General features: G+C 43.2%; 1 protein-coding gene across 2 annotated transcripts; it reads left to right on the plus strand.

The window, feature by feature from the left end:
- Positions 1-5,871: 5,871 nt before the first annotated feature.
- ADPGK (ADP dependent glucokinase) lies at positions 5,872-21,731 on the plus strand. 2 transcript variants are annotated; one of them, XM_082255976.1, is made up of 7 exons: positions 5,872-6,263; positions 12,056-12,281; positions 15,777-15,839; positions 16,069-16,189; positions 16,697-16,893; positions 18,987-19,085; positions 21,013-21,731. In XM_082255976.1, exons 1-7 carry the CDS (start codon positions 6,040-6,042, stop codon positions 21,553-21,555), a joined length of 1,473 nt encoding a protein of 490 aa, XP_082112102.1. In that variant the 5' UTR covers positions 5,872-6,039; the 3' UTR covers positions 21,556-21,731. The 2 variants fall into 2 exon arrangements, with proteins under 2 accessions (XP_082112102.1, XP_082112103.1); XM_082255977.1 differs by having other exon boundaries at positions 21,016-21,731.
- Positions 21,732-24,018: the final 2,287 nt, after the last annotated feature.

A 24,018-nucleotide genomic window follows, 5' to 3' on the forward strand; every position in this document is an offset into this window, starting at 1 on the left:
TGCCAGTGTCATTTTAGAGTAACAGTGCATATATATAGCACTGATTACTGTAGTAATGTCACTGGTAACCCCAAAAGTGTCAAAAATGTCAGTCAAGGGTCCGATCTGTCCGCCGCAATGTCGCAGTCCCGCAAAAAAAATCGCAGATCGCCGCCATTACGCATTAAAAAAAAAAACCAACAAAAATGACAAAAATCTTTCCCTTAGTTAGTAAACGCAATAACTTTTGCGCAAACCAATCAAAATACGCTTTTTGTGATTTTTTTTTTTACCAAACATATGTAGCAGAAAACAAATTGGCCTAAAATATTAAAAAAATTTGATTTTTACATTTTTTTGGGAATTTCACATAAAAAAATGTGAAAAATATTGTTATTTTTGCAAAATTTACGCTCTTTTTTTGTTTATAGCGCATAATCAAAAAATCGCACAGGTGATCAAATACCACCAAAAGAAAGCTCTGTTTGTGGGAAAAAAAGGATGTCAAATTCGTTTAGGTACAGCGTCGCACGACCGCGCAATTGTCCATTACAGTCACGCAGTGCCGAATCGCAAAATAGACCCTGGTCAGGAAGGGGGTAAAATCTTCCGGGGCTTAAGTGGTTGAGGTTTAAAGGGATGAGGTGGCAACCCTAGCGTGTGTTACGCAGACCTGGAAGTACAAAATCACGTACCTGTACGTGATTTTGCACAGAGGAACCATCGCCCCGTAGTAAATGTACGTGGGGTGGGGAGATGCCTTAGGGTAGTTTTAAACACCATAATTTGCCGCCATTCCACAGGCAGATGCAATTTTAAAGCGTAAAAATTTTAGATATCTATTTACTTGGCGCAACATCCTCTTTACAATATACAAGAAAATTGGGGTAAATATTGTGCTTTGTTTTTTAATTCATTTTTTCCTAAAAAAATTGCATTTGAAAAACCGCTGCGCAAATACCATGTGACAATAAAAATTGCAACACCCATCATTTTATTCTTTAGGGGCTCTGCTAAAAAATAAACTGCTCAAAAAATGAAAGGAACACTTTGAAAACAGTTTAGATCTCAATGGGGAAAAATATCATGCTAGATATCTATACTGATATGGACTGGGTAATGTGTAAGGCTGCATTCACACTTGAGCGTAGCGGTTTTTACCGCGTTTTACCGCGATTTTACAGCAATTTTACCACGATTTTCAGGCGTTTTTTTCAGGCGTTTTTCATTGACATCTATCAAAAACGCTGGTAATCAGCCCAAAAAGAAGCTCATGTACTTTTTTCAGCTACAGGCGTTTTTCAAAACGCTCAGATGTGAACAGGGGCCATTTAAATGAATGGGGTTTCACTTGTTGGGCGTTTTGGAACGTTTTTTTTGAGCGTTTTTGGAGCTGAAAAACGCTCAAAAACGCCCAGGTGTGAATGGAGCCTTAGGAATGAAAGGATGCCACATCATTTGATGGAAATGAAAATTATCATCCTAGAGAGGGCTGAATTCAAAGACACACCGAAAATAAAAGTGAAAAAAGTGTCCTAGTCCATTTTGCTGAAATTTCATTACAGCAACTCAACATGGTACTCGGTAGTTTGTTTGGCCCCCACGTGCTTGTATGCATGCCTGACAACATTGGGGCATGCTCCTAATGAGAGGACAGAGGGTGTCCTGGGGTCTTTCCTCTCAGATCTGGCTCAGAGCATCACTGAGCTCCTGAACAGACTGAGGTGCAACCTGGCGGCGTCAGATGGACCAAAACATAATGTCCCAGAGGTGTTCTATTGGATTTAGGTCAGGCGAGCGTGGGGGCAATTCAATGGTATCAATTCCTTCATTCTCCAGGAACTGGCTGCATACTCTCACCACATGAGGATGGGCATTGTTATGCACCAGTAGGAATCCAGGACCCACTGCATACCTGCCAACTGTCCCGTTTTTCCCGGGACAATCCCGGCAAATAGGAGCCTGTCCTGGGTATTTTACAGTGTCCCTGTTAATCAGGGACAATGTAAATCACAAAAAAAAAATTTTTTTTTTTTTTTTTTTTTTTTAATTTTGTGCCACACAGTGTCGCTCTCACCCCAGCTAGGAGTTGTAGTTCTGGCAGCAGGTTGTCTCTCTCTCTGTGCCCGCTCACTCTTCCCGCCTGTCGCAAATTTAACGTGTCACCGAAGGCAGGGTGTGAGCATGGTGCACTTTCCAAAATCCGCCAGCAGGGGGAGGCAGAGCACCTTCCGACAAGCTGGAGGCCTCACACTCCATTAATTACTACTATCAATAATGTTTTTTTATAGATATAATTTATACACCTGTTAATTGATACATATATATAGTTTTCTAGCTCTAGATAAATGTGTGTACATATCCGTGTAAGTGTATGTGTGTGCATATATATATATTGCTCAAAAAAATGAAAACAGACCTCAATACTCAATGGGAAAAATCTCATGCTGGATATCTATACTGGTATGGACTTGGTATGTGTTAGGATAATATGGACTGGGTAATGTGTTAGGATCTATACTGGTATGGAATATACTGGTATGGACTCTGTAATGTGTTAGGATGGTATGGACTGGGTAATGTGTTAGGATCTATACTGGTATGGACTGGGGAATGTGTTAGGATCTATACCGGTATGGACTGGGTAATGTGTTAGGATCTATACTGGTATGGACTGAGTAATGTGTTAGGATCTGTACTGGTATGGACTGGGTAATGTGTTAGAATCTATACTGGTATGGACTGGGTAATGTGTTAGGATCTATACTGGTATGGACTGGGGAATGTGTTAGGATCTATACCGGTATGGACTGGGTAATGTGTTAGGATCTATACTGGTATGGACTGGGTAATGTGTTAGGATCTATACTGGTATGGACTGGGTAATGTGTTAGGATCTGTACTGGTATGGACTGGGTAATGTGTTAGGATCTGTACTGGTATGGACTGGGTAATGTGTTAGAATCTATACTGGTATGGACTGGGTAATGTGTTAGAATCTATACTGGTATGGACTGGGTAATGTGTTAGGATCTATACTGGTATGGACTGGGTAATGTGTTAGGATCTGTACTGGTATGGACTGGGTAATGTGTTAGAATCTATACTGGTATGGACTGGGTAATGTGTTAGGATCTGTACTGGTATGGACTGGGTAATGTGTTAGGATCTGTACTGGTATGGACTGGGTAATGTGTTAGAATCTATACCGGTATGGACTGGGTAATGTGTTAGGATCTATACTGGTATGGACTGGGTAATGTGTTAGGATCTATACTGGTATGGACTGGGTAATGTGTTAGGATCTATACTGGTATGGACTGGGTAATGTGTTAGGATCTGTACTGGTATGGACTGGGTAATGTGTTAGTATCTATACTGGTATGGACTGGGTAATGTGTTAGGATCTATACTGGTATGGACTGGGTAATGTGTTAGGATCTGTACTGGTATGGACTGGGTAATGTGTTAGGATCTGTACTGGTATGGACTGGGTAATGTGTTAGAATCTATACTGGTATGGACTGGGTAATGTGTTAGGATCTGTACTGGTATGGACTGGGTAATGTGTTAGGATCTGTACTGGTATGGACTGGGTAATGTGTTAGAATCTATACCGGTATGGACTGGGTAATGTGTTAGGATCTATACTGGTATGGACTGGGTAATGTGTTAGGATCTATACTGGTATGGACTGGGTAATGTGTTAGGATCTATACTGGTATGGACTGGGTAATGTGTTAGGATCTGTACTGGTATGGACTGGGTAATGTGTTAGAATCTATACTGGTATGGACTGGGTAATGTGTTAGGATCTATACTGGTATGGACTGGGTAATGTGTTAAGAAGGAAAGGATGCTACATTGTTTTATGTAAATTAAAATTATCACCCTACAGAGGGCTGAATTCAAAGACAGGTGAATAAAGTGTGAAATGTGCTCAGGTGTGACCATACAAAAATGTAATATGTAAATCTAAATAAAGTATTAGGTGTAAATAAGTACGATAAAACCTAATTATACCAGATAGTATAATCATACTTATTTACACCTTGCACTTTATTTATATTTCCATATTACATTTTTTCTATGGTCACACCTGAGCACATTTCACACTTTAGAATTGCAGGGAATTGTGATGAGAATTTTAAACTTTAGGCAGAAGTAGTGCAGCTGAATGGGAGAATTATTCCAACTCTGCTACTTTGGCCTTAAGTTTTCAATTCCCTTTTCAATTTCCTGTAATTCTCTCTTCATGAAGTAGACCCTATAATCTGATAAGTAGGCGGAGATTAATTATGCAGAGTGGGCGGAGCTTCAGGGAAGTGGGTGTGGTAAGTAATTGATAGCTGTGCTGCAAAGTGTCCCTGGAAATTTTTTTCAAATGTTGGCAACTATGCCACTGTACCAGTGTAGGGTCTGACAATGGGTCCAAGGATTTCATCCTGATACCTAATGGCAGTCAGGGTGCCATTGACTAGTCTGTAGAGGTCTGTGCGTCCCTCCATGGATATGCCTCCCCAGACCATCTCTGACCCACCACCAAACTGGTTATGTTGAAAGATGTTACAGGCAGCATAACGTTCTCCACGGCTTCTCCAGACCCTTTCACGTCTGTCACATGTGCTCAGGGTGAACCTTCTCTCATCTGTGAAAAGCACAGGGCGCCAGTGGCAGACCTGCCAATTCTGGTGTTCAATGGCAAATGCCAATCGAGCTTCACAGTGCCGGGCAGGGAGCACAGGATCCACTAGAAAACGTCAGGCCCTCAGGCCACCCTTATGTAGTCTGTTTCTGATTGTTTGGTCAGAGACATTCACACCACTGGCCTGCTGGAGGTCAATTTGTATGGCTCTGGCAGTGCTCATCCTTTTCCTCCTTGCACAAAGGAGCAGATACCGGTCCTGCTGATGGGTTAAGGACCTTCTATGGCCCTGTCCAGCTCTCCTAGAATAACTGTCTGTCTCCTGGAATCTCCTCCATGCTCTGGAGACTATGCTGGGAGACACAGCAAACCTTCTGGCAATGGCACATATTGATGTGCCATCCTGGAGGTGTTGGACTGCCTGTGCAACCTCTATAGGGTCCAGGTATCGCCTCATGTTACTAGTAGTGACACTGACCCTAGTTATTGCGTCTACTAACTACGGGAAAGATTTATGTCAGAAGCGTCAGAATTGGCCCGTACAAAGTGGTTAGAGGCGTTTTTCTGACACTTCTGGCGGCATATTTAGAGGATGAATTCATACGCCATTGTGTATGAGGAATATTGTTCAGTGCTGATTTAGTAGTTCTGTTGCTTCTTCAATGACAAGGGAAAATAAAGCATTGATTAGAGAGTGAATACTAAAAGAAAGGCTTCCTTCAGCCTCCTTCCAGCTATTTAGCGGCTTTGCATGCAGCTGGAAGCCTCTCAGTACAACAAGCACAGCTCAGCGTGATACAGCCGCCGCCATTTTGTTGGAGACCTTTTCATAGAACACATGTCAATGGGGCCCTTGTCTCCGGAGTAATGGCGGCCGAGTCACCTCCCCGCCCTCTCTGAGGCCCATACAATGACTTGTTGTTCGCCGCTCGGATCAGCAGCTGGTGACGTGGACGCGGCTGGTGTGAGAGTGTTCGGAGCGTTCCGCCTCGTTCTCATTGTGCGCTGAAAGTCAAACCCCTCAGGTGACCTTCTCCAGCTGTTCATTGGAAGACAGCCTCTTCCCTTCCGTCAGCCCCTATTCACAGAGCGCACTTACGCTGCGTCCGCTCTCAGGACTGGTAGAGTAGGACTGGCGCTGAGATCTGGTCCATTCATTCTTAGGAGAGGGCTGTGTATGGTGCTGATCGGGGTGTCAGAGGACGGAGGAGTGATGCCATGTCTGGGATCTGAGTCTGAAGTTCTATGCTTCTTGCTGGAGATGGTGGCTGGTCCATTGGATTGATGGGCAGAAGACTAGGAATGACTACATGGGCTTTGTGATCACAGATAATGCATTGCACTCCTTGAAGTAGCAGACTACAGACATATTTCACTACTTCGCCTTCCATTGACTTGATTGGATCTTCATCACCATGTGGGTGAAGGTGTGTGTGGGCCTGATGGCCGTTGCGGTGGGTCTCCTCCATCACCTGCAACCGGACCTTCTAGAAGCGGCCCAGGACTACCTCTCATCATCTCTGCAGAGCATCTCCCCTGGGGTGACCCCATCCCACCCGTCCCTGGAGGAAGCCCTGTCTGCGACATGGGACGCCCTGATCACTGCGCCGGCCAAACACTGGGGGAAGGTGGCCATTGGGTGAGTACTGAGTGCCCAACACTAAGGTTGTCACCTCATCCCTTTAATCCAGGACACATAATAATGACACAGGTTCTGAGGCTGATATAAGGCACTGAGTGAGTTAATTACCACCTTAAAGCGGAGTTCCACCCTAAAATGATACTTCCCTCCATCTTCTTGGCTCCGGGTCACCTGAAAAACAAATGGATAATCGCAATTTTTTTTTTTACTTACCTTGTTTAGAAAAAAATATACTTACCTTACTTCCTCTTCCTCGCCACGGCCCGTCGTCACTTCCTGGCTTGCAATGATTCCTGGGAGCTGAACGTCATCGCTCCCAGGAATCAATGCGCCTGCACCGGCCCCGACGTCAGTTCCGGTGCAGGCGCCGTCATACCTTGCTAAACAGCTTCTGGGCATGCCCAGAAGCTGTGCAGGGATGACGCTGCGGCACCGGAAGTGATGGCGGGGCCGGTGCAGTGCATCGTGGGACCGAAGAAGACGGAAGAGGACGCAGAAGAGGATCGCGCTGGCTTTAAGCTGCCCACACCTGAGATGGCAGCGCTGGACAATACATTTTCAAGGTAAGTATTTCTTCTTGCAGGTAAGTGCAACCCGGGACAGATCAGAGGCTATCCATTGTGGAATGTACTAGCCCTGACTGTCCCGGGGGTATTTTTATTAAAAAAAACGTTCCCAGGGTGGAACTCCACTTTAATCAGTCACAGAACCTGTGTAATTAATGTGTCCTGGTTTAAAGGGATAAGGTGGCAACCCTACCCAACACTCAACCTGGGGGGGCCAAGTGTGCACCTTACAAATCATTCCCCAAAAAACATAACGTTTAGGTATGGTCGTTATTGCATAGTTACGTTGGTGCTGCTTGGACCGATGTAAGTATGTATTCTAGATTGTAAGCTCTAACGAGCAGGGCCCTCTAGTTCCTCCTGTATTGTAACTGTATTGTCTTCCCTCACATTGTAAAGCGCTGCGCAAACTGTTGGTGCTATATAAATCCTGTATAATAATAATAATGTGCCAGACCTGTGGGATCCCCGTGTACCCTTGGAAGTCAATGTAGTAGGCACCACCCATACAGTGATCTCCACTAACTTCCAGGACCTGTGCTGAGGAGCTGCTCTGCTTACTGAACACAGGCATCATTCCGACTAAACTTTGTATTCTCTAAATCAGAGGTTTCCAAACAAAAGGCCAGTTTATTGTCTTTCAGACTTTAGGGGGTTAGACTGTGGCCATTGGGAGGAGAAAAGGTCCTGACATCAGTGGGGAAAAAATAATGCCCCATTGTTTATTTCAGTGGAAGTAATTGTGCTTCGTCATTGGAAAGAAACTGTGCCCCATTGTTTGTCATTGGGCACCATTATTTGACTCGTTGGAAGAAATTGTGCCCCATTGTTATTGGGCCCCATTATTTGACTCATTGGAAAGAAATTGGGCCCCATTATTTGACTCATTGGAAAGAAATTGGGCCCCATCTTTGGTGTCATTTGGCCCCATTGCTTGCCACTGGGAGAAATTGTGCCCCATCATTGGAATAAGTGGGAGGAATTCTTTCCCCCAAGGGCCAGATAGACGCAAGCAAAGGACCACATCTGGCCCCCGGGCTGCAGTTTGGAGACTGCTGTTGTAAATTAATGCAAAAATGTTCTCTGATTGGACAAGGTGGAGATCGTGACATCGACACTACCTCTCCATCTCATCCAATCAGGGAACACTTTGCATGGACTGAGAAAACACAAGGTTGATTTACTAAAACTTTGTGCAGCTGTGGTAGCCAATCCGCTTCTAACTTTAGCTTGTTCAATTAAGCGTTAACAATAAAACCTGGAAGCTGATTGGTTTCTATGCAGAGCTGCATCAGATTTTGGCATTCTCCAGTTTTAGTAAATTAAACCCATTGTGGTGCCTGAATAGTGCCTGTGCCAAACAGTTGACCTCCCGTGTTCAGTAAACAGCAGAGCAGCCACTCCGCACGGGACGCAGAAGCTAGCAGCGATCTCTGTAATAGCGGGGCCTACTACACCGATTTCCAGCTTCTACAGGGACCCCACAAGGAAACTATTTAGTCTAATAAGTTATTTGTCTAGTAAGTTATTGAGATGGAATGTTCTCAGTAAAATTGTTATACTAAATGTGACAGTTTATAAAATATGACATGTTACAAAGAGGAACCGGGAGAGAAGCAGTTGACTTGCAGGAAGTTGGGTAACTGTGGATGTACAATAGTGGTAATGGGATGGAGGGCTGTAGCAAAGTGACATTGGCACTATGGACTTGTATCCACCACCATTACATGTGTCATACTTTGAAGATACACTTTGCATTTTTTTTTTTTTTAAGTATAAGAAAGTGTTTTTTCAATGTGAGACCACCCTTGGGCTGGCAATTTGGAAACTTGTCCGACATTGCTGCATTTCATTTTTTTTATTTATTTTTTAACCCGCCACTTTTGTGGGTACTATACTTACCAATTGCACTGTCACAGTTGTACAAGCTGGAAAAAAATGCCAACAATGCTCTGTGGAGGCAAGCCCTAAGTGCGCTAATTCAAAATGGAGATAGAAATAAGATGTGCAGGTTGTTTTTTTTTATTTTTTATTTAAAGGTATGCATTAAAGGGAAAAAAAAACAGAATGATGGGGCGGAGGGAAGGGGTGGGAGAAACAGGACCTCAAATACAATGCAGTAAATGTTAGCAGGTTAGGATAATAAGTATTCATCTGAATAGTAAAAGTTTTTTTTTTTTTTTTTTTTTGGTAAAGCTTAACTCCAGCAGTTAGATAAAATCCACCTATGCAGTAGGGACACACCACACTGTAAAGGTTAAATTCCCCATTAGTCTAGGGCTGCAGGAGTAATGTGTAATACTTATCCTTAGAGATGAGCTTAGGCATGTTCAGATCCTGAGCAATCCTGCCAGGAATCTGCCACAGTTTTTAGCCAATCATAAGCAGCCAAGGCATTCACCTCTCTGTAGCCATAATATACATGTCCCTTGTATATGTGCTGCTGTGGGACGGGAAACGCCTTGGAAACGTATGATTGATGGTGCGTAGTGACAGCTCCCTGGCAGGATTGCACAAGTGGGTTTGGACTAGGATCTGCACACACCTGAGCTCATCCCTTATTACCCACATCCCTTGGTTCAGCAGGCTCCAGGACTCTTTTCTTCTGCCTGAAACTTTGGTCCGTGGGTGATCTCTTGGTGTCCTCACCTACAATGCAGAGTTACGTGGAGAAGACAAGAATCCAACTGGCACTACCTTAGACGGGTGGCAGTGTCACACCAGCCGCATAGATAAAGGGCGCCTGCTGGAGCCAGGCATAAGCCTAGGTTAAAACACATGCGGTGCGGGAAATGCTGCAATCCCCGCACTGCAATTGCACTATATTTGTGATCTGTTGCGGGTGTCAATACAAAGTTTGCGACACCCCAACAGGATCGTAAATGCAGTGCAGTTTGGCCACACTGGATCGTATGGTACAAAACTACCATGCGATGCGGTTGTGGTGCGGCTCCAAAAAAGCGGCAATCACATTTTTGGTGTGATTTGAGCCCATTTAAAATGAATAAGCCCAAATTGCACCACACTGAATCTCATGTATATTGCACAGGAATGCGGTGCGGTTCCTGTGCGATTCACATGCAGGCTTTAGTATGAGCGGGGTTAAGTATTCCGCCTTACACCTGCACTGCTAGACTAAATGATCACTTAACCCTTGCAGTGCGGGGCGGCGGGCACTGCGAGGATAGGTTTGGTTTTTGGAGTCCAGCCTTAAAGTGTATGTAAAGCCAGAACTTCAATGCACATACAGCAGTGCAAATCATTTTATTTTCAGTTAGTACCCCAGTACACTGGCTATCATGCACTGCGTTGGCAAATATGATACAGGTCCGTGTTTGGAGTGTTGGCATGCACTTTACCTTACATGTGTTAGTGATTGTAAAGGTTCGTTTTTTTTTTAATACCAAACATGTTATTCTTACCTGGGCTGTGCAAGGGTTTTGCACAGAGCAGCCCTGATCCCCCTTTTCTGGGGTGCCCCAGCATCGCTTCTGGCTCTTCCTCTTCATCGGGTGCCCCCACGGAGAGCGGCTTTCCATGGGGGCACCCTCCTGAGTCCTGCTTCTGCGTCCATTGGCACAGACAGCAGGACTCGGCCTCGCCCCCGCTCTTGTGTCACTGGATATGATTGAGCCAATGGCTCCTGCTGCTATAAATCTATTCAATGAGGACCTGAGACAGCCGCTGGAGCTACTGGGCTCGTGCTCATCACTGGAATGTTCAGGTTCAGGAAGGACTAACGGGGGGGCCTGGGGGGGAGCTGCAAACAAGGTTTTTCACCCTAATGCATTAAGGTGAAAAACCTTGAGACTTTAGAACTCCTTTAAAGTGCTGCATCAGACTGCACATGCATGACGGGTTCCTAAGTTTGGATTTTCAGTCATGTTCTACTACAGACAATGGTCAGCAGAACCAATAGTGAGGGGGGAATTGGTCTAGTAGGGAGACAATCGGATATATATATATATATATATATATATATATATATATATATATATATATATATATATATATATATATATATATATATATATATATAATATAAAAAAAAAAACGAATTGTCGCACTGTTACATTTTTCGGACATGCTTTTGGGCTATACCCCTTTCATCGAAGGTTCTTCTCAGGGGAGGACTGGGCCAGGGGGCAGGGGGGAAATTGCCCCCTGGACTGCTCTAATGCTCCATAAAAAGGCTGCACCCCTTCTGCCACAGACATGCCTAAAGGATTCCTGGGGAAAAGAAGTAAAGAGTCCCTGCCGCTGACCTAATGAGTGCGGGTTGAAGACAAGGACAATGCAGGTCCCCCCCCCCCCCCCAGCATGAATGGTGTAAACTGTGTCTGAGCAGAGGCCAGTTCCATTCCCCACTGGAGACTCTTCTGCCCTGGCCAGCCCCAACCAAGCTGTCCCAGCTCCACCCAACCTCCCCCGTCTGGCCAGGTCAAGAACCCGGATTGAGCCAATAAGTGGAGAATATCTGGAGCAGGACTTTAGCTTGGAATAGGGGTCAGGAGGAGGATGGGGGGGGGGGTGAGAGAAAGTGGGAGGGCGGCTGAGTTGCTGCACCATGGGCCCCTGGTTTGTACTTGCCCCCCCGGGCCAAAAGTTTCCAGTCTGCCCCTGGTTCTTCTACACTTGAACTTTCAAGAAGGTTGATATGCCCCAAAAGACTGTGCTGAAAATGCAACTGTTAGTGCAAATAAAAAAAAAGTGATCACAGACAATAAAACATTGCAGATGTGCGAGTATGACTGCAATCACCTGACACTAGAGAACAAAGCTTTGTTTTCACATACTCGTTAATCGCAGTTTTAGTGTTTTGTGTATACAGTAATCCCCCGCTCCATCGCGGTTCAGTTTTTGCGTTCCCGGTAATTTGCGTTTTTTTTTTTTGTAATGTTATTTTACTATATAAATCATTAAAAATGAAATATTTTTTGTGTTTTCCATAGCTCTTGCTATGTCTCTCAGTATCTTTTATGTGTTTAAATGAGTTTCTATTGTTTTAAAAGTGTGTTTAAAGACCTTAAAATGCTTTTACACGTACAGTGACAGTAAAAAAACGTGCCTACAATGCATTTTAATAGGGTTTTTCTATTTCGCGGAATTTCACTTTTCGCGGCTGGGTCCGGAACGTAACCCCCGCAATGGAGGGGGGTTTACTGTAGTTGACAATAGATGGAAATGCATTGCCTCTATAATTCCATGTCCTTTCTATTGCAGAGTGAATGCTTGTGTGGATGTAGTAGTCTCAGGGGTGAGCTTGCTGAAAGCTTTGGGCCTGAGCCCCCATCCCGGAGGAGATCACCTGGTTCTCAACACTCAGGAGGAACTGGCTGAGACCTTCCAGCACTATATGGAGCGAGGTGCGGCAGCCGAACGTTTCTATAGCGATGCTGACAGCTTTCAGCACATCTCCCGCACCGCTTCTCAAGAGCCAGAAGCCAAGGTAACAACATCACTGTATACCATTTGTATATACAGGCTGTAAATAATGATAACATTCATTGTGGAGGAGCAGGCTAGCTAGCTTGTGTATAGTAACTGCTTGTCATTTTAGTAGGACTATGCAAATAATTAGGCAAGCTATTTTGCATTCTGCAGTTGTTCACTATACACGTTAATGACAGATGAAAGTCCACTAAAACCTTTCCATTAACAAAAAGTAATATATTGCTGCTTCCCAATTCTTAGGTGTGTTGGCTGCATTTGTTTTTCTTTTTCTAGGCTTTTCCCCTCATTTTCACTTGGCGATTCAGCCAGTAAGTCTGTTGTTTTTGAACTTCCCAAGCTGCCCACCAAAAGTGGCAGGCCAAGGGTTGAGACAAACCATTTACCACGGACAGGGGTGCTTGCAATGGTCAATGTTTGTTCGTCACATAAACAAACATAAAGTGGTGCCCCAGGGTTGGTTTATATTATTATAGATTATACACCAGCCCTGGGGCACCGCTATATGACGTTCAGGGACACTTCCAAGTAGAAGTCTAGCTAGTTGTAAGGTCACACTGGCCTCATATATCAATCTTTAGGCTTTACCAATTTTTACTCTGCCACCATTGGGTTACTATTGGAAAGCCATCTATGTATTTTTACATCTGCCACTCTGTGGCTTAGGCACTAACTTGTCCCCTTCACTATATATTCCTCTAATGGTGGAACCTGCCAGTTGTTTACCAATCATGAGATAATTGATCTTGAGCCGGCAGTGGCTCGTCTCCAATTTTGCTCAGCAAACTTAGGAATCAGTCAAAGAGTTGCTTTTCCCCATTATCCTATATTGGACATTTCAGGGAATGGTCTGAAGAGCTCCCAAAGAAGCGCTACGTCACAAAACATGTTAAGCTTGGACCCTGTTCCAACCATCTATGTAACATTATACTCAGCGTTTACTTCTTCGAGGACCTGAATTCTCAGGCCCGATAGAGTAGACACATGCAGTTTGGCTTCAAGGCTAATTGGTATCTTAGTTTTGATTTTAACATTGTGATGACACAAGCTTTGTATATATTGTAACTTTTGTATATTCAAATATGCACCCTGGGCACCACCCTCAAGGTAGTGCATGGCCCTGTTTGTTTTTTGCTTTAATAAAATAGTTTTCTGTTTAGGATACATATTAATTGAGTTAATTCAGCATGAAATGGAGCTTACTTATATAGCATGAGGCTCTATATACTGCAATATTGACATTTTTAGTAAACTCATTCAATGAATCCAAGCTCTTCAAGTTGAGAGAACATGCACTGCATTGATTCATTCACACAATTTCACACTAACTACCAGCAAGAATGAGTCCTTACATTTAAAGAGCACCTGTAATTTCAGATCCATCATGGCAGCGCCTGTTAGCGGGCATCCACTCACCTGCTGCCGCCACGTCCCTCACCTTCTTGTGCCACTGCAAAATCACCAGCTGTCCAATTAAAGTAAATGAGACGGTCGGTGAGTCAACAGTGGGTCAGAGGAGGAGCAGCTGCGGGACAGAGATGACAGTTGCTCTTTAAAAATTGTGACTTAAAGCGGAGTTCCACCCAAAAGTGGAACTTCCGCACTTTTGTCCCTCCCCCCCCCCCCCCTCCGGTGCCGCATTTGGCACCTTTCAGGGGAGAGGGGGGAACGGGTACCTGTTTTGACAGGTACCCTTTCGGGATACGGCGGCGCTGTGCTGTCCCTCTGAAGTTCGGCCTCCTCTGCCACCGAGCCAATAGGAATGCGCAGCATGTTTCGCACATGCGCAGTAGGGACCCGCCCGTGAAGCCGCAAGGCTTCACTGCCGGGTTCCCTTACTGGCAATGGCGGCGGAAGCACCCGACAGCCGATGGAAACATTGCTGTGGTGCCAACATCGCTGGACTCCAGGACAGGTAAGTGTCCTATTAAGTCATCATCTACAGTATGTGTAGCTGCTAACTTTTAATGTTTGGAGGGGGAGGCGGAACTACGCTTTAAATCAAGCCTTTTTTACTAGTGATTTAAATCCAATCCACCCTGCCTGCGGGCACTTCTCTTCACAGGCTTACCAGTTACAGCTCTCTGACATCATCCTGTACAATGTAGGACATGAAGCCTTGCATTGTATGGGAGCACGCAGAAGGCCCGGCCACAGGTCAGAGGGTCTTACATTGGAAGGGAGTGCCAGCTGTCATGGGGAGCGAGGAATAAAGTATGTGTGTGAACTCATCATCTAGGCAAAACAAGCAGTCAGCCTTATGGAGTGAGACCCACTAGAAGGGTACTTTTTTTTTTTTTTTTTTCAGCCCTGGCATTTAAAGAGACCCTGTCGCCCATAAAAAAGGAAGAAACAAAGAAAATCAAGCATTTTAAATGCCCACGTAATGTTTTTTCCTTTCCATACATTATTATTTTTTTATTTATTTGTAATGTGCCTTTGTACTTAAAAAATCCTTCCTTTTGGAGAGTTAGTTTCCCAGCACAGCCCCTTTCCTCTTTGTATATCATAGCTATCTCCTCTAATAGGGGTGTCTAATTACTGTCTGTGCTGACCCAACATCCTTGCCCCTCACACTCAGAGTGACAGCTTTGGGTGTGCTGGGACTGCTGACATCTCATCCAAGATCATACCACCCAGCGGCAGCCTCATGGCTTTTGGTATCTACACAATGGGGGCTTTGTCAAGCAAATGACATCCTTAAATATGTTAAATGCATATAAACTCTCATAGGAAGATCTTTGTTTAGTGGTTTGGCAACAGAGTCTCTTGAAACATTTTAAAACAAAGGAAAAACTGACAGAGGTTCTAACCCTCCATTACCCTAAATAAACTTTCTTTAGGGAGGATGGTAGTTTTCCTTCCTCTTGCTGTTCTAACGACTTTTAGATTGTATAGGAAGGGAAATCTAACCCTGGGGACAGAAATGGCAGTTTTGATCAACACAATTTCTTTTTCCCCTTCCCTCACTGTGTAAAAAAAACGTAAAAGATTAAAGCTTAACTATAGTCAGAAGTAAAAGGCACACGTTAACACATTGCAAGCAGTGGAAGTACTTGAATTTGGCCATGTATCAACATTTGTAATCCCTGTACAGCAGGGCTGGAGAGTGAGAAGAAGCAGTACAATGCGCCAGTCAGTTATGTGCTGATAGGATAACAGAGTAGAGAGGCCGAGAGATAAGCTTATCTGTGCTGCTTCTCCCTTCATTGTCCAGTCACAGGCTGGGATGGGTCCAGAACAACCTGGGCTCAGAGGAAGTGGGTTGAATGGTGGTGGCCATCAGACTGAGGACATCTAGTGGCAGGAAAATGTATAGGGGAAATCTCTGGATTAAAGGCATATTTAAAATCTGTTTGTTTGTTTTTAATGGGCTAATCATTTTTCTCTTGTTTTTGACTGGAGTTTTGCTTTAACATAAAAAGCTAAGAGTAGCCATGTTGTAATTATGTTATCCTTTCCATCTGAGTGAATTGCTTTTCTTTATTTTCAGCATTTTGTTGGAGGAAATGCTGCTCTTATTGCACAGAGACTGGCAACACATCCAGATCTGGAGGTAAAAATAACCTGCATCTTCGCTATTGTATGTTATGTCAGCAACACTCTGCTGATATTTTTAGAGTGCAGCACCATCTGGATCAAATTATTTTAGGAAGACCTTTCCTAATGACTAATCAACATGTCAAGAATATTTAAAGTGATCTGCATGTCTTTTTTGCCGTGGCTGAAAGCATAATTTTAATTAATGTGTATCTTCTTTTTTTTTTTTTAATTAAACAACTTAGGTTCTCCTATGTGGGCCAATAGGCCCTAAGCTGCATGAATTATTGGATGAAAGAATTGTTGTACCCCCAGCATCGTTAAAGGAGGAGGATGAGTACCATCTTATACTGGAATATAAAGCTGGTAAAAGCATCTATATGGAATTGTTTAGCAGCATTAATTGTTAAAGTGTAAGTCCATCCTAACACTAAAATCCCTGCATCTACAGACATCCATGCTCCAACACTAACCTATCTAGCCCTGTAAAGAAGAAATCAATATACTTGCCTTTTTTTTAAGCCGATCCCACGCTGAGCTGTCAGCCACGGCTTTGCTGTGGATGCGGGTGCAGAGGACACAACCGACAACCGAAGCCCCATAGTAACTCTATGGGTGACGTCACTTCCCATTCATTTCACAGCCGTTGTTGGCCGTGTCCTCTGCAGAGCTTCCACTGCTGGAGATCGGATCGGCTTCATAAAATGTATGTATACTGATTTTTTGTTTACAGGGCTAGATAGGTTAGTGTTAAATTATGGCTGTCTGTAGATGCAGGGATTTTAGTGTTAGGGTGGACTTACACTATTACATTCCATGTTGTATGTATAAGGCAGAGGATACTATTCACTTACCATTGTGTCCTATTTGTAGGGGAGAAGTGGGGCTCAGGACAAGCTCCAGCTGCCAGCAGGTTTATATTTTCTCATGATTTGTCGAATGGGGCCATGACATCACTGGAGATTCTGCTTTCGAGTCTGGAGGAATTCCAGCCAAAGCTATTGGTTCTTTCTGGGCTGCACATGATGGAGGGATTATCCCAGGAGGCCAGAGCCAACCGCTTGCAAGAGGTGAGACAACGGAAAGGCACACATCTACTAAATTGTTTTTGCCTGCTATATTTATTTTTTGTAAAGATCAAAAATGTAATGTTCTAGTTGTGGTTACAAGCTCTTTTATTGTATAGCCTCACATAAAAAAATGTGCTCCAATATTTAATAAGTGCATCTGCACCTACAGTTTTTTTTGTTATAGTCCCACTGTTGAGCCTGCCAGTGAAGTCCAGCTAAAGCAGTTTCCTGTGATGGGTGGCAACAATGCAGCACCGCTCCTGATGCCAAAGCAGAGTTGCCACTCATGTAGGCTCTGCCTGCTTTTACTATAGGGGGAGAAGATATTGCAGAACCGCACCTTTAGGATTGTCACTTCAAAATCATAAGCTTGTACAGTAGCTTGGCAGTCAGAACCTGGCCACACCCATGGCTTTTTGAATTGGCAGGGCTGCCTCTGCTGCATGAAACCCTCCTACTGTGAGCTGCAGTGCCCGGGAGGGGGGGAATGTGTGAGATACAAATGGAGGATTTAGCTGAGTTAGAAACGGTAAAGGAACTTTTTTTATTTTATGTTTGTACATCACATAGTAACTGCATTTGGTAAAAACTAGGCTGACATATCAAATCTGTTTGAGGGAAAAGTGTTTTCTGTTGCCTATAGTAGGGTAATAAAAATGAAGGAGTTACAAAACCTGTAGCTGCTGCCTCTTTATTAAACAGCCACACACCTGACATGATTCAGCGGTGTGCTTTCCCCAGCCGTTTTCATCTCCTCCTGACGTCTCTCTCTGGCCCTGGCATGTTCAACGTGGGCACCCGGCTGTGACAGTTTGTAGCTTTACAGCCGGATGCCCGCTGCCCATGTCCCAGAAGACTGTGGGGAGGGGAACTTCCGCTTCTGATTGCCTAGGGGACAGGAAGTGGGAGTAGGCACCTGTCTAAATCAGGTCCCTGCTTTCTAGAAATGCCATTTCTTTACCAGTATGGTGGGGAGGAGGCCTTACATAGTTACATAGTTAGTCAGGTTGAAAAAAGACAAGTCCATCTGGCTCAACTAATGAAAAACAAAGAACAGTAAAGAAAACCCAACCATGCAATCCCATATACACAATCCTATACCCACAGTCAATCCAGAGGAAGCCAGAACTTCTTTTGGATGGAGTTCCACTTTTATGAGCAGTAAGACACTCTTAGGCTGCATTCACATGTCAGCTTATAATCGCGGGCAGAACCGCCGCGGTTCCGCCCGCGAATCGGAGATTTATTGCAAATCGCGGGACGCCTAGCGTTGCCCGTTGATTTGCAATAGCCCCCCAAACGCCGAGCGATGTTGCCGCGATTTACGCCCGCCGAATCGCGGCAACATCGCGCAAACAAAATCGCGGGACGCAATACGCTCCAAAAAAGTACAAGAGCTTCTTTGGAGCGTATTGCGTCCCGCGATTTTGTTTGCGCGATGTTGCCGCGATTCGGCGGGCGTAAATCGCGGTAACATCGCTCGGCGTTTGGGGGGCTATTGCAAATCAACGGGCAACGCTAGGCGTCCCGCGATTTGCAATAAATCTCCGAATCGCGGGCGGAACCGCGGCGGTTCTGCCCGCGATTATAAGCTGACATGTGAATGCAGCCTTAGTTGTGTCACTCTTTGTTTTATTAAGTTTCTTTGATGTGTCTCTTCCTTTTTTTTTTTTTTTTTATTGTTTTGTTTATCTTTTATATTATCTTGATGTAAAACCCCTTTGATCGCATGCACAATAATAACCAGCAGGAATTGTGCTACTTGATTTATACTAAAAGTAAACCCGAGAAGTTCTAAATGAGCAATTGATGATCAAAATGCACAAAACTATCGCTGAAAACTGCATGGACAGTAGGTCCAGCCATATAGTCCGCTAAAGTTTTATGCAATGTACAGATATTTCAGGTTGAGCTTCGCCCTAAGCCCAGTAAAAAGGGGTGGGATACAAGGATAACTTACAAGAAAGATCATGATTTGCATATAATTGTCTACTTATAGCTCTGGATCTAATGATCCTTAATTTCTGCTTATGTATTTTTCCATCACATGCAAACTGACTATTGGCTCAATATTGTTTTCTCTTTGCCCTCAGGCAGCCACTGCATTGTCCGATGTCCCCTCAGATATTCTCATTCATCTAGAGCTGGCTAGTATGACTGACGGAGATTTAATGAGAGGAATCATCCACCAGGTAACCACCCAGATGGAGAAGTGCTGATCATAGTTTTATGACTTGTTTGACAGCTCGTATTGAGGATCTTATACTTCTAAAGGTCAGGTTACTAAATGTAGGTTTCCTATACATCAAGACTAAAAGTATACCCAAAAATGTTTTTCTGCCTTGGGAAAGGGTTAGAAACCTTGTCAGGTTTTGATTGCTGTCTCTATCCTGACTAAAGCCTCGTACACACGATCAGATTATCGGACAATCTTTCGTCCGTTTTTTGTTTCATGCTAGCCTCATGTCGAAAGTGAAGAGGTTACTTTCATACGAAAATTCCCGTAAGACAGAATTCTACTCCAAAAGTGATGTCATGTGTTGAATTGTTTTGTATGTGTTCTTTCGTTTCTGAGCATGCCTAGTCTTGCTCTTACGATTTTTTTCAGACGAAAACTGTACTAATTAAATGAAAATCAGACGTTGTGTTAACGTGCGATAAAAATGTTATTGTAATCGGCTGTTGAAAGCACTATACTAACAATCTGAAAATAGGCAGATCGTTCAGATGAAATTTTACTTCCGATTTTCGTATCGTGTGTACGGGCCTTTAAGATATTTTACTTATTCTTTTGCTGACTGGTGGCAGAGGAAGTCAGGGGAAATAAACACAGACAGCACTAAGAGCCTGTTTTTTCTTTTTGAGAGAGAGTTGGAACTATGTCTTTTTTGAAGTCTGTACTCTTAGGTTTTCTTTTACTTCCTGCCCTAGTTACTGGTGCCATTTGGGACTGGAAACTATTAAAATTGACTTAAAGGAGTTGTGAAGTCAGAAGGTTTTTTATCTTAATGCATTCTACTGAACTTGATCTCTGTCCAGCGAAGTCCACAAGTCCCTCGGCTGTCCGGGACTCTCCCTCCTGATTTGCTGAGACACAGCAGCGGCACCATTGGCTCCCACGGCTGTCAATCAAAGTCAGTCAGCCAATCGGGAGGGAGAAGGGGTGGGGATGAACAGCAGCTCTGTGTCTGAATGGACACACTGAGCTGCAGCTCAGCTCGGGTGCCCCCATAGCAAGTTGCTTGCTGTGGGGGCACTCGATAGGAGGGAGGGGTTAGTAGCTGCACAGAGGAACCTGAGAAGAGGAGGATCTGAGCTGCTCTGTGCAAATCCACCGCAACAGAGCAGGTAAGTATAACATGTTTTCTTTTCTTTCTTTTTTTTTTTTAAAACGAGACTTTATAATCCCTTTAATGGTGACACAGACTGCAATTAAAAAAAACTTGCCTTTGGCAAGATACTGAAGGAGGCTGCAGCATTAGAACGGAGGGCAGGTAGGCGATGAGGACCACCAGAGAGGTGATTATAAGCTTTCTTGCTTTGCTGGGTAGTGCGGTTTGATCTTTTTAATGTGGCCATAAATAAATTTAACACAAAGCAGGATGAATCCAAGGAGCAGATTACTAATGTGTCTAAAATAAGCAAGTTTTGTAATGTGTAATAGTTCCCCCCTGAGATGGAACACTATAATTTAAGATAACCATAATTTTAAACATTGTGAAAAAAGTTAAATTAAAAGGAAAAAAAAAAACAAAAACCGGTCTTGGTGCTACAAACTGAATTTTTGTTACAGAAATAGGCAAAATACAAACTTGGACAGACCAACCTGGTATTTCAACTCGGGGCTCAAAAATGTAATACATCAACGCTAGTCTTTTTCACTTGAGTAAGCATGGAGGGCATTCGTTTTCAGAAAAATATCCTTTTTAAAAGTTGTAGAAGACTTGTATAAGAAAGCTCAGCAGGTATACAGCCTTATACCGTAAAGGTTAAAGGGCACCAATAGTAATCAGATAGTTACTGCTTATAGAATTTTGCTTTGTTATATATATATTCTAATATGTATGTACTTGTATCCTTTTATCATAGTGTCTCTGTATTCTTTTCTGTTTTGGTCAGCAGGTCTTTCCAGTGATCAGCTCTGTGGGTCTTAATGAACAAGAGCTCCTTTTCCTCAGCCAGTCATCCTCTGGTCCTCACTCAGCACTCCCAGCATGGTCAGGAATCCCAGATGTTGGAATTGTGAGTGACATCTTGTTCTGGATCCTGAAAGGTTCTGTACGTGGAGACTCTGCCCTCACTAGAGTCCACTTTCACACTTTAGCCTATCACATTCTGGCCACTGTGGATGGCTTTTGGGGAAATCAAGTGGCTGCTGTCGCTGCAGGTGCTCGGATTGCGGGCGCTCAAGCTTGTGCCAGTGAAATTATTGAACCTTCAAAAGTAACGCTGAAAAGCCCACTGGAATTTTCTACCTCCAAAACAGACATGGGTCCCACTACCAGGGTGAGTGCCAAGGAACCTGTGGCAGTTTGGAGCAAAGGTGGAGTGACCTTCTATTTCACACCTGTGCTTATATGCAAAGAGCCTGTTAGGACTGTGGGCTTAGGTGATGCTATATCTGCAGAAGGATTGTTATTTTCAGAAGCTAAGACTCAATGAGGAAATGATCGACACAGGTCATAGCTGCTGCTGGCACTGAAAAGATGAATCTCAGAAATTTAAGGCTGCTTAGAGCCATGCTTTATAATGTTTTTTTCAAAGGATTAATGAATGCAAATTCTAATGTTGGTTTTACGTGAAAATATTTGACAATGGGATGCAGTAAGTTTATACCATAAAAATATAGTGCTGCACATACCATATACAAAAGCTTAACCATTCAACACAGGGCCTCATGTATGGAAAAGTGTCCACATGATCCATAGGAACTAGTTCAGTTCTTTTATTTTCTGACCAGTGCTAGTAAAGTATCCCTCAAAACCTGATTGGTTGCTATGAACAAAGGCACTTTGTATGCATGTGGCTCTTTAGCACTATATTCATTCCAGTTGAGATTACTCTGATAACCGGTGTACAAGATCCGACACCTGGGGGTTGGTTTACTAAAACTAGAGAACTCTATCTGGTGCAGCTGTGAATGGTAGCCAATCGGCTTCTAACTTCAGCTTGTTCAGTTAAGCTTTGACAATAAAACCTGGAAGCTGATTGGTTTGTATGCAGAGTTGCACCAGATTTTGCGCACTCCAGTTTTAGTAAATTAACCCCTTAGTGTCAGTTTTGTGTTTCACCAGAAAATAAAGTGAAACATCTGATTGGTTGCTGTGGGTAACACCACCATTTTCCTTTGCACTAGTTTTTTGTATAAATGGGCCAACTGAAAATCTCTAAAAGTATGCTCTCAGACTGTTTGTTTTGCCCACAGCAGCCTAAGGGTTTCCCCCATGTTAATATCCAAAATTGTTAAGGGAAAATGTGATTGGTTGTAATAGATTCAACACCATCTGTCTGAGACTAAATCTTCCTAAAATGAAAGTTACAGTGTATGGCGTCATTTTGTTTTTCAATTTTGATAGAGTAAGGGAGAGTTAAAGGCCCCTATCAGATTTGTTTTTCTGCTGTCTGTCCCCCATTGGGGACCAGAACTAATGTCCCAGTTGGAACATTTCCCCTTTACTTCTGTTATGGTGACAACCCAAATTTTTTTATTTGATCATTTTAGTGATAATGACAAATAATGTAAATCTCCCGAATGGGGCACAGACAGCAAAAAAAACCTGATAGGTGTACAATTATTTCTCCTCTATATCCAAAACTAAAGTATAATTATTAGTTATACTTTAAAACTTTTACCCCCCCCCCCATTGTTTTTTTGTAAATTCAATGATTATCCTTAATTACGTATATTAATAGATCTAGGTTTAAATTTGAATGCTACTTGAATAGATATTTGATGTGCCAGCAACTCCGTTTATATGGTCAAGCTTTTTTTTGCAGTAATACATAGGATAATGCATCCTGTTCTTTCCCTTTTAGCTGGCACTAGCTCCATACTTTTCGGCCGATATAAACATACACCTTTTTCTATTGAAAAAAAAATCTTTAAAATAGACTTATTAAATACACATATCCAGCAAGAGATTATCTTTTTCTCATAGACTACAAATTGTTTGCACTGATTTATTGAGTCTGTTGCAAAAGCACAAAGGGTAATACCCAGGCTGGCCTCCCTTTAGATTAATTATTCGGTAGTGCTCACCACCGCCCTTATCTCCTGGGTACCATCTCATGCTGTGGTCGTACATGCATCATGTTTTGGCATACATGTTTTATTGAACAATTGTATTACTGCGTGTATTGCCAACATCCATTGCTGCACGGCTGGGTCTGTTCTACTGTAGACATATCTGAACACAGTTGATTTTTGATTCATTGCCTGGACAGTGCTGAACAGAGAAAATGGTGAGGGTACCAGTACCACAGCACTGTTATCGGTTAAAGGGAAGAAGTTCACAAATGTTACTAAGGGAAACTCCAGTTACATTTATAAATTACCAATTGGAGTGCATACAGGGTACACCACCTATCTGTACATTGGTTGCCTTCAAACACCTTGTTAGTCTCTAGCTGTTGAGAAATGATAGATCTCATCGTGTCTTTCAAGGACCGGGTTTCTAAACTGAGGTCTGCACTACTGTTACATAGACAACCCACATAGTGGATTGACAACCATAACTATTAACTTCTCACACCATACACTCCAGTGTTCTACTATGTTACACTTGTCCATCTTATAGCACTTGTGCTGTCTGTGAAGGCTTTTGCTTTTTTTTATGTAATGGGACCAAAATATTACTACTTTGAATCTCCTTTTATGTTTTAACCCATGCCCATGTTTTTTTACAGCTGATAACTCATTAGACTTATTTATTCAACTTGTATGGTTCCTATAAACCCTTTTTATGCTTTGACTTTCTGTCGGGGGCAGCTGAAGATTTAACTGACTTTGCTGTTACAGTTCTATACCAAAACAATTATTTATAATTTATTATCATGTACCATCAGGTCACCAATATGCAGTGGTAACAAACAATGTACAAATGGTATATGTGGTAGCTGCATATC

The sequence above is a fragment of the Pelophylax lessonae genome, assembly GCF_965119305.1.
Source record: "Pelophylax lessonae genome assembly, chromosome: 4".
Taxonomy (NCBI): Eukaryota; Metazoa; Chordata; class Amphibia; order Anura; family Ranidae; genus Pelophylax; species Pelophylax lessonae.